This window comes from Idiotropiscis lumnitzeri, chromosome 6 (genome assembly GCF_059441095.1).
Source record: "Idiotropiscis lumnitzeri isolate Australia: NSW breed Sydney's pygmy pipehorse chromosome 6, RoL_Ilum_1.0, whole genome shotgun sequence".
In the NCBI taxonomy this organism is placed as follows: Eukaryota; Metazoa; Chordata; class Actinopteri; order Syngnathiformes; family Syngnathidae; genus Idiotropiscis; species Idiotropiscis lumnitzeri.
The window spans coordinates 21,058,070-21,068,807 of record NC_142396.1 but is presented as its reverse complement, the minus strand read 5'-3'; the positions used below and the strand labels follow the sequence as shown (position 1 = coordinate 21,068,807).

The window sequence follows — 10,738 nt, the reverse complement described above, 5'->3', positions numbered from 1 at the left end:
GAAGCAGTGTTTTTTTTCCTGTTGCTGTACGACAGTGTTTCTCAATTATTTTCTGTTAAACCCCCCCAACAAGAACAAAACAATTCGCGCCCCCCCCCAACGCCACCCACTCCCCGCCGCGACTAGAAATAATAGCGCGCCCCACTATTTGAGAAGCGCTGCTGTACAGACACAGGACTTTACCAATTTGCCCCAAACATCTCACTAAACTATATAAGTAGTTGCACAAATAATTTATTTGTACCCATACTCTCAGAAGTGGACCCTAGGCATGTTGACCAATCTAGTAAGAAGGAAATAGGATATATCTGAAGATCAAGTTATTTTGCATTGTCCGTAGCTCCGAGTCCCGAGGTGTACCCAAGCTATAAGGCAAACTGACTGTCGGAACACTTTAACTTGCGCCCTTGGATGACCATAATTCAAAGCAACGTTTGAGTTTCAATGGTTCATTTGAATTAACATGACATTTATAATAATAATAAATACTATTATTATCATTATTCTTATTATTATTATTAGTTCTTTATCAGAGGGGTACCGACAATTTTCTCCAAGTGCAGTTTGCGTTTGTGGATTTAGGCTGGCAATGTACATATCACCAACTCCTGGTCAGTAGGAGATGCTGTTGGTGACAACTTCCGGGAATCTAAAAGAAATATGCGGTCACTGATGGTGTAGTGGTACACTCGCCCGAGTTGTGTGCGGGCAGCGTGGGTTCAGTTCCCACTCAGTGACGGTGTCTATGACTGCCCTGAGACTGGCTGGTGACCAGTTCAGGGTGTAGTGCGCCTTTCCCCCGTAGTCGGCTGGGATATGCTTCAGCACCCTCCCGAACCCTGTACAGGATAAGCGGTGTGGATAATGACAATGACGTGACAAAAGAAATATGAGCCGTATTTGTGTCACGTGCTATATTCTATATTTGTTTTAGATTTTAAAAAAGTACAACTATAATCCAAACAGTTTTTCGACTTTGCGTTACTTGTTCCAAACAACAAACTAGAAAATCAAGCTGTATTTTATTTTCATGTTTCTATTTTGAAATGAAAATCAAACACCATCCATCCATCATCCAAGTCGCTTATCCTCGCATGGTTCACTGGTATGCTGGAACCTATCCCAGCTGTCTTCGGGCAGTAGGCAGGGTACCAGCTGAATTGGTTGCCAGCCAATCGCAGGGCACACAAAGAAAAACTACCACACATGCCCAAGATCTCAACAAGGCAAGAGAGTGTTTGATTAACTTACCATGAACCCTGCACCTCTGATCTGTGAGCCCATCATGCAAACCAGTCACCTATGATGCCGCTGTTGGAATTTGTCACCAAGCAAATGTGAATTACTAGGGAATGAACCCTTAATTAGTTTTTTTCTTCAAAAAGGAAAATGTGCAAATAAGGACTTGACAACTGATCAAAATTTGTTCCGATTGTCTCTTTAAATTCTATGGATTTCAGGAAATAGTACAAGTAAGATATCTGGGCTACTTCTCTTATCCTCGCACCCAAGATGAATGCAGCCAAGAGAAGAGCACTCCTAAAATTTCGCCCTCACAATATATAGCGTCCCTCACAATAGACAGATTTTTTTTCATAGTTCATGTCGGTTTGCAATCATTCTTCCACTCTTCCTCCGTCTCCCGGGTCCAACATCCCCGTCTGGTCCCACGGTTTATCCCACGACTTGGTGTCTCCCCCTAATCTTGCCTTTGGTGTAGGCGTGGGTATGGGTGTCCCAATCTCAAATTGTTGTGTCTTTAAGTGTTGGTGCCGCGACTAAGCCCTCGCGGGCCGCCATCAGGACCCTGTTGTGCACTTCAGATTTGTTGTGTCTTTGGCTTTCCTGTGTCTGTGGGAGATTTGCTTTATCGGTGTTGCACAATATGAAGTGTTGTCACTTGTGTTTTTGCACGCTGTGTGTGTGTTGCAATTGTGGCATGCAAATCATGAACAGTCTATGGAATCCAACACATTTAAACTGAATAATATATGAATATAACCTGAGAATAATATAAAACCAGTAAACATAATCACTTGTCATTACTGTGCACGGTACTTCAAATTTCATTTGATAAATGATTTTTGTTTAACAAAGCCTTAACACCTGATGTAAATAGGAACATGTTAATGATTGACCTTCTTTCACATAAATGCTTAATATAATGGCACTAATATAATACAATCCTTCACTGCCCTATCAAATAACCAGTGTTTCTTTTTTATTTTATATCCAATGACCAAAAAAGACACGGACCAAAGTTGTATCGAATTTGTATATTGCCAAAGAACATAATACGTTGCCATAATTTGTATCGCCTAACCTTGAATTGGAGGGGAGAGGCAGGAGAGTCGTTCACATGGCAAAATGCAGTAAAACAATGTGAATTGTGCTTTTTTTGTGATAGAGGATGCACATTTAAGAATAGCATGCATCTGAGTGACGGGTCACAACATTTCTCACTGTCTGCTCTGCTGTTGCTTTGGCGCAACACATCCCAAAATTTCTTTTCTTTCCATACAATCCACATCCACCTCAACTCTTACTAAATGTCTTGCTTCTATGTCTGCCGGCGTAAACGGAAAAAGGCTTCCTGCCCCGGTAAAATAAAATACATATTTTTCATTATTATTTTTACTGGCGTGAATACATTTAATCTGGGCGGCATATAAAGACGGTCTTTGGTTTGACGATTATGCCCCCCCCCCCATTTTTTTCCCTTCTTAAAAATATGCATGAAGTTGGGACAGTTTGACGTACACAATAATTGTAATGAGGTGTTCCCTTTAAGGTCTACGTCGGTAAATATCTGCCGACAGACATGGTGCTCTGATCCAGTTGACAAGCGTCCGGTGCGTATTATTGAGATGTGTTGGGGCTTTAGAATGTACGTAGACTGTGTGCTGTTTTTTTTGTTGTTGTTTTTTTTAATTGAAAACGTTTTTGTTGTCGCTCGTATTCGTACAGAAATTAAATGGAGTGAAACTGCTGACTTGCAGTAAAAACACGAATGCCACATTAAGGGTTTATCCAGGATTTACGACGCGGATTTGTTTTTCGTAAATTATGATAAGAGGAAGAGGAACGAGCTTTCCGGGAGCGGGTCAACCCTTTTCCGCTGGGAAAGGCTTGAAGGAATCACCGTGCGTGAAAAAGGCTTAAAGGAACCACCGTTGGTTTTACAGCTAGGACAAGGACGGAAATCAGCAAAATGTCTGTCCCCGTAAGTATGACAACTGTCGGTGTAAGCAACGAACGCATTTCCGTTATATTTGTCTTATTCTGTCGTGCTGGTTTAATTTTGCAGTTACGTTTTTGTTTCACAATGTTAAGACTGAACACTGACTGACAGTGAATTATCATTCGTCAGAGCACCACCCAGCCACCTTGAAATAGTAAAGAACTCCTATATTCATTTTGATACACATTTATTTTTTGGACAGTCACAAAATGTGCCGTTTTTTTAACCCCTTTGATTTTATAGCCAGCCACATGCTGGAATGAAGAGCATGCAGGCCAGCTAAATAGACAGCTACTGGTGTTTCATTGGTGATTTTGAGTATTTACTGTAGTTTTAGTCTCTGTCTTGACTGCTGGCTTGTTGGATTTCCATTTTGGGATTTCACAAATGCAGAATGGAAAAATATGTATTAGATGTTTACTACTTTGCATAAGAGTTTAGTTTGAACAAATAACCCACATCCAAATATATGTGGACATTTACACAAGTTTCAAATTTTTGGCTTATAAACACCATCACACCCATCCGTCCATCCATCCATGATCAGAGCCGCTTGGCCTCGCAAGGGTACAGGTGTGCTGGAGCCTATCGCAGCTGTCTTCGGGCAGTAGGCGGGGTACACCCTGCTCTGGTTGTCTGCAAATTGCTGGGCACAAAAAGACAAGCAAGCACTCGCACTCACAATCACACCAAGGGACAATTTCGAGAGTATGATCAACCTACCATGCATGGTTTTGGAACGTGGGAGGAAACCGGAGTAACTGGAGAAAACCCATACGGGCCCGGTTTGAGAACAACGCAAACTCCATGCAGGAAGGCCAGAGCTGGGAATTGAACCAGACATCTCTGTACTGTGAGGCAGACATGCTAACAAATCGTCCTCCGTGTCGCCCAAGACCATCATTTTTATTAGTCATAGATAGTTTCACAGAATTAGTGCAACTCAGCATACTGTATAGTTTTTGGTTCCATTTAAAATACAATCAACTTTTACACTGCAATGAAAATTGCTTTTGTGGATGGCTGCAGCACAACACAAGCACACCGAGCCAAGCATGACACAGATTTAAAAATAAAATAAATAAAATAAAACCGATATCGGGGACTGAAAATCAAAAATTGAATCGAATCGGGGCTTGAGGGAATCGTTTCATCCCTAGCTAACATGGGTTAGCCATGTGACTAAACTACCCACAATGCTTGTGTTTTGCATCCCGGATGACACCGATTACCACTTATGAGCATGTGCGATGCAGACAAGGCATCGTGCGTATGCAGTTTTTTTGCAGCATAGTCATGAGAGAGCGGCTCTGGTTAACATGGTGTTGTGAATTGATTCTTTGATTTTTTTTTTTTAATCGATGCATGCTTGAAACTGTTTACATCAATATCTTTATTTTAGATGAATCTTTACATTCCTAATACCTACCGTATTTTCACATACATACGGCACACCGTATTATTGGATGCAGGCATGGTCAAATATGTTATCTTGAAACATACGGTCACATACGTGCATGCTAAAACATACACTAGCTTGCATGCATGTGTATGTTTTTAAAAAGGTAGCGTGAGCACACGGAGTTTGGTTGTACTTCATTGAAGTATAGAAGGTTTAACACACCGGGTTCCCTCTCGTCAGTGTCAGTTTTGTTTCCGTGCGGCCCCTCAGAAATGATGAAAAAGTACCAATAACAGTGCAAGCAGACACAGCACAAGCATCTACAATCCAGTTACAAATTGTTCCGTAACTCTCCCTGGTGCTGCCTCCTAGTCAAAATGTTTTTAGCACTCTTAATTAGTTATTGTGTTGAAGTCGGTAATCGTTCCGTCCCAGGGATGAAATGGCCATCTTTATTAATTATGCTGACGCTGTATTGTACGGCGCCTGTTACCAGCGTGGTTAGCAAGTGGTAGCAATGCTACCAAGCGCTAGCGTAGCTCAAATGCTCCATATAGCCCGTTGAGATTCATTGGATTGCGTTTCAAAAGCAGCAGACGTACTTGTAAATTACTCTGCACACTTGCAGCCTGATACAGTTGAGTTGTACAACTTATCACTTTTAAAAAAAACAGACTTATTCAAGTGTGTTGTTTTACGGGGCAAAACGCTACTGTGTTTCTGTCATTTCGTCTCAATGACATAAAATCTATGGGGTGAGAGTTGTCTAAAATCTCAATAATGTTTCTAGGAATATGTGCTGCTGAGCACAGTTTAAATCTAAGTAAAAATATTGATGACCTAACAAAGTTGTTTGTTCATCATTAAGTAGAAATGTTTTTTTTGCCTTCTGTTTTTATAATTGTTCTTTACCAAACAAATATCCATATTTTTTTAAATCGAATACTTGACCATTTATTGGAATTTCCAAGAGGTTATTTGAATACCAAAATATCAATAGCAGCAGTCTAATCATTAATAATAGTCTACTGTCAGCGTCAGGAAGTTGTAACATATATAACAAAAAGTGTTTTGTTTTTTAAAATGCAAATTTCTTTTTTAAGTAGATTAGTCAACTATGAAACCGTTCCCGTACCTTAGTAAAAATCAGTGGCGGGCTGTGCTTTTCACACAAAGGCCTGAAGTGAAGTCCAACTGAGACCGACTTGAATGAATCCCCCTCACATTACCATCATTTATGACACCACGACTGGACAAATAATATACAGACACACACTTATGCACTACTGAGTGAATGTTGGATGACCTAGGTTCTCTCGAAACGTCCGTCTTGAAAATTGCCTCTCAAGTGTATCTGCAATTAAATCCACACTTTTCCCTCCTTTTACCATTGTGGTTTTAAAAAAAAAACACGACTGTGGCCGTGTCCAAATTAACAGGCGGCAACCTCCGAAGGCTGCTTTTTCGGCCGCGTGACGTCACTTCCGGCGCGACACGACCGCGCGTGGTGTCCAAATTCACGCTGTCACGTGCGACCTTCGAATCCAGCCTTGGAATCGGTCTCCTGAGCCAAGGCCGCTTGGCGCAACATTTACGTTACGCCCACATATAATTGCTCCGCTGTTCGACGCAGGTGATACGTATTTGCGGTGGATTTATAAACGGCTTGGATAATCAATGGATAATCTGCGACGAGCTCCAAACCGAAAGCATCGGCGAAGCAACATATTTGTATTAATATTTCATTTTGAACGATGGAACCAGACTTTTTCTTCATTTTATTTCACTTTTTAGTTTATTTACATTTTGTTCTTGAGGAGCGGAGGATCACGCTTTCCCATCGCAGAGTTGTCCTTTATCGAAGGAATGAGGTAAGTTCCAAATACGTCTATCAGCATTTTCACACTATTACCAACATTGACAGGTCAATAGGGTTATAACGTGATTGTTACAGATGAACTAAAAACATAGCCAGTAAAACCCCAAAACATAACTTCAATAGTACATGTGTTAGCTTCATAATAGAACGAATATTGAATGGAAATGATATAATTATATACATTCTAAAATCGTTTTTATGAATTTAGATACTTGTGATGGCTTTATTGTCCCTGTGATTAGTTTGTAACCAAACATACTTTTACATATGGCAAAACACCAGAATACCACTAGAGAGTTTAGGGCCAGAGTTATTAAAATTAAGTTGGTGATACTGTAGGAATGATGCAAGCAAACAAAACAAGTACAATAATTAATGCGTTCGTGGTTTTTTTTTTAATTCAAAACATTAACAGCCAAGAAGTCCATACTGCAGGATAAACCTGGGTGTGCCGGTGTTGGATCGTTTTTTCAATGGAGAGGATCTCCAACCAGACCTTCGCCTGAGCAGGGACTCATTCAGAGTGTTGCTGAACCTCCTGGACCAAGACCGACGACATGGATGGGGTGTCGAGATAGAGGTCCTTGTCTTTATCTTCTGGCTGGCGAGTGGGGCATCATATCGGGTGGTGGCACGAGCATTTGGGATGCCGCGGTCCACTGTCCACTACATCATCCACCGGGTCACTGGGGAAGTGGTGGCTCTTCGCCACAGAGTCATCCACTTCCCCAACACTGCAGGAGACCTTCAGGCAGTGACCCAGGGATTTGCAGGGCTGGCGAAGCACCATGCATTTGCAAGAGCTGCTGGAGCAATAGATGGTTGTCATGTCCGAATCAAGCCTCCAAGTGGCCCTGATGGTCATGACTACAAGAACCGCAAGCTTTTCAGCAGCATAATCATGCAAGCTGTGTGTGACCATCAGGGTCGCTTTCTGGACATATACGTGGGTTGGCCTGGATCAGTCCACAACTCCAGGGTCCTCCGGCACAGCCCTCTTTACCAAAGAAGGCTGTATTCTCCTCCAGGGCACTTCATCTTGGTAGATGGAGGGTATCCGTGCCTCCAGCGACCACTCCCCCTCATCACTCCTTACAAGCGGCCGGTGCAGGGCGTGGGGGCCCGGCGCTTCAACGTTCATCATTCCAAGGCACGCTCAATTATTGAGCGTGCCTTTGGAATGATGAAGGTGAGATTCCGGGCCATCTTTTTCCACGCCCTGGAGGTGCACCACACCTTTGCACCACATGTAAGTAAATAAAAAAGAAAAGTATAAGTGATACTTATACTTTCAATATGTTGCTCTTTATTCAGGATCAAATCATGTCCTGTTCAGTGCAATAACTATCAAATATAGCTAATACATAGCATTTCCTTTTTATTTCTTTTAGGTCATCGCTGCCTGTGCCGTCCTCCACAACATCTGCCTTGGGGTGGGAGACCTCATGGCCTCGGAGGACGAAGGGGAAGAGGAGGCTGCTGTGGAAGAGGTGGCTGACACAGTCGCTGGAGTGCAGTGGAGGGACCACCTGTCTGCTCAGGTGTCTGTCCTGGAGGAGATACCAGAGGACCACGAGTATATTTAGGTATTTAAATACTTGTAACTGCACAATGGTATTTGAGCAATCATCCCATCAAATATGCCACAAAATAATCTTTAGCTGATTTATCAAACAGCACAGCCACACAAACATGGCAAAATTTCAGAAGATGGAAAAATAGATTCATATACAATGTAATGAATGGTTAATAAATCTATCCCATCTTTTGTAGTGACATGGCAGCCATCTACTGCCCCAACCATCCCTGCAAACCCCCACATAATGGATGATGTAGTGGACACTGCAACCGGTATGATGCCCCACTTCAAGTCACGAGAGGAAGATCAGGACTCTTGCTCGTGCCCCATCCATGTCATGGGTCCTGGAACAAGGGTTCCATCCATGCTCCAAATGAGTCCCTGCTCAGGCGAGAATTGGCAAAACAGCACTGACACACTCAGGTTTATCCTGCAACAGTTATGAACTGGGGAATGCTTTTTATTTTCTGTGAATAGTTACTGTGAATTATGATGTACTTAATTTACGCCTTGTTTGTCCGCCAGTTTTTCAATAAATTAATAGTTTGTAACCAAAACAGACATGGTGGAGTCTTCATATTATTGTATAAGTTTTGGTCTTTCACAAACCTGGGCTTTTTTCACTTTTGTCTGAAGAAGCTGATCAAGATGTGACTGGGATACGAACTAGTTCATCTGTTTTGAAAGTACCCCAGTTTTTGTTTACTTTTAAATGAATGTTATCTAAATTTCAGTCTTGAACACCAAGCATATTTCACTCATTTTTTATTTTGATCTAGCATCTTTTCCATCAAACTGAAAAACCTTTCAAATGTCTCTCTCCTCTCAGTTGCCCTTCCCTCCTTTGCCAACCTCTGTCTCTTCAATTCCTGTCTCCGCATTGCTAAGTCGAGTCTGTAAAGTCTGATAATTTTATCCTCTCTCCTTCGCTTTCTCCCTCTCGGTCGTTGCTCGCTCTTCTTCTACTACTTCTTCTTCTTCCTCCTCCTCCTCCTCCCCCTCCTCTTGCGTCACCCTGGCCCGACTTGGCCCTGGGAGTTCTTCAGGGATGGCCTGACTTGGCCCTGGTCTTTCCTCAGGGATGGAGGCAAATAGGACAGGGGGGGTGATGGACGGTCTCTGTCCGAGCACTCCATCCATAAGTTCGAACCAGGGCCAAGTATCGGCAGTAGCTCTCCCTGCCACCCCTTCGCCAGTCCCTGGGTTTTTACAATCCTTTATATGAAAAGAAGCAAAAAGATAAAACAATTATATCTTCATTTTCACACACAAGAAAAAGAAATGTGGACTTCCATACTTTATACTTCATTTTTAAATTATCCCTTTTTTTTTTGCCTGCAGGGGCGTCACTTTGCCCTGCAGCTCAAGCTTTTCAACGATGGTCCTGTATTAAATAAATAAAAATGCATGCAAAAATAAAGGATGAAAAAATGGGTAAAAAAGATGCAAACATTAGTCAGAAATCCTGGTGTTATGGGTAACATGCAGATTTATGCACTTCAGTACATTAGTTCATGACCGTTTCAGTGCGTTTTATCATGATAATGTGGAGGGCGATTCATATATTATTCATTAATATCAGTAATTGGGGAGCACATTGCAGGGGGTACATGGAATTTATACAGGGCACATTGTGCTAGGATAAACAGCTGCGTGTTAGCGCAAATCTAATTCAAACACAAATGGCTGATGAATGGAAACTAAAATTGCTGTAGTGGGTCTCACCATTCTTATGCGTTTTCTTATTGATATTTTGAGTTTAAATGGATGAAAATAAATAAGACAATAACCCGTCAAATATTTTTCCCGATAGTAATTGTATTTTTACCTCCATGCTGTGGCTGCGGAGAACTTGGCCCCCGTAAAGAGGCTGTCGTACTCCCCGCGCAGCTTGATCAGCCGCGCAGTCATCTCCTTGCTCCCTAAAACATAAGGGAAAGATCAAATAAAATAATGCTAACATGCAGAAATAAGACAATTCAAATGTTTCAGCCGTACCTCCTATGCAATAGTTCTTAGAGCTACCTTAGTTATATTTGGCCGATATCGCAACTAATAAAATTATCTTAATCTGGAGCTAAATATCCAAACATTGCTGCCCAATATTTTCTCATGAGTGATGTTTTAATATTGCATATATTATATAATATAAATAACTTATACTTACATCTGAAAGTGCACTCCGATGAGGCGGAACACGTGGCTTCGTTGGTTTGCATCTTGCGAGTGTAGAACGGCGTAGAAGAAGAGCGAGGCTTTTAAGGCTGCGAAGGTTCCATTCTCGTAGCCTTCACTCAGCGCCCGTCTCCATGGAAACTCCATGGAAACGAGGACAGATTATAAGGCTAGTTCTCGGAGGCCGCGTGAATTTGGACACCTGCGTAAGCGTTCTTGTCGCACCGGAAGTGACGTCTTCTGTCCGCCATATTGGACATCGAAGGACGCAGCCTAATTATTTGTACGTAGCTATCGAGCCTGTCCAAATTCACCACGGGTTATGCGGTCCATATAAGGCTACATGAGGAGGAGCCTTCTTAGGCGTCGAGGACCCAGCCTGCGAACTGGCCTTCGGAGGTCGCAGCCTGTTAATTTGGACACAGCCTATATTTTAGATTGTCTAACGTTCGCCAGTTCCGA

General features: G+C 42.2%; 1 protein-coding gene across 1 annotated transcript in view; it reads left to right on the top strand.

The window, feature by feature from the left end:
- The first annotated feature begins 2,797 nt into the window (after positions 1-2,797).
- The window catches only part of bcar1 (BCAR1 scaffold protein, Cas family member), a 40,197-nt gene continuing 32,256 nt past the window's right edge, over positions 2,798-10,738 (top strand). Inside the window, exon 1 of the mRNA XM_088298853.1 lies at positions 2,798-3,223. Coding sequence (XP_088154979.1) covers positions 3,212-3,223 — 12 coding nt within the window. The 5' untranslated portion in view covers positions 2,798-3,211. The remainder of the gene's footprint in view (positions 3,224-10,738) is intronic.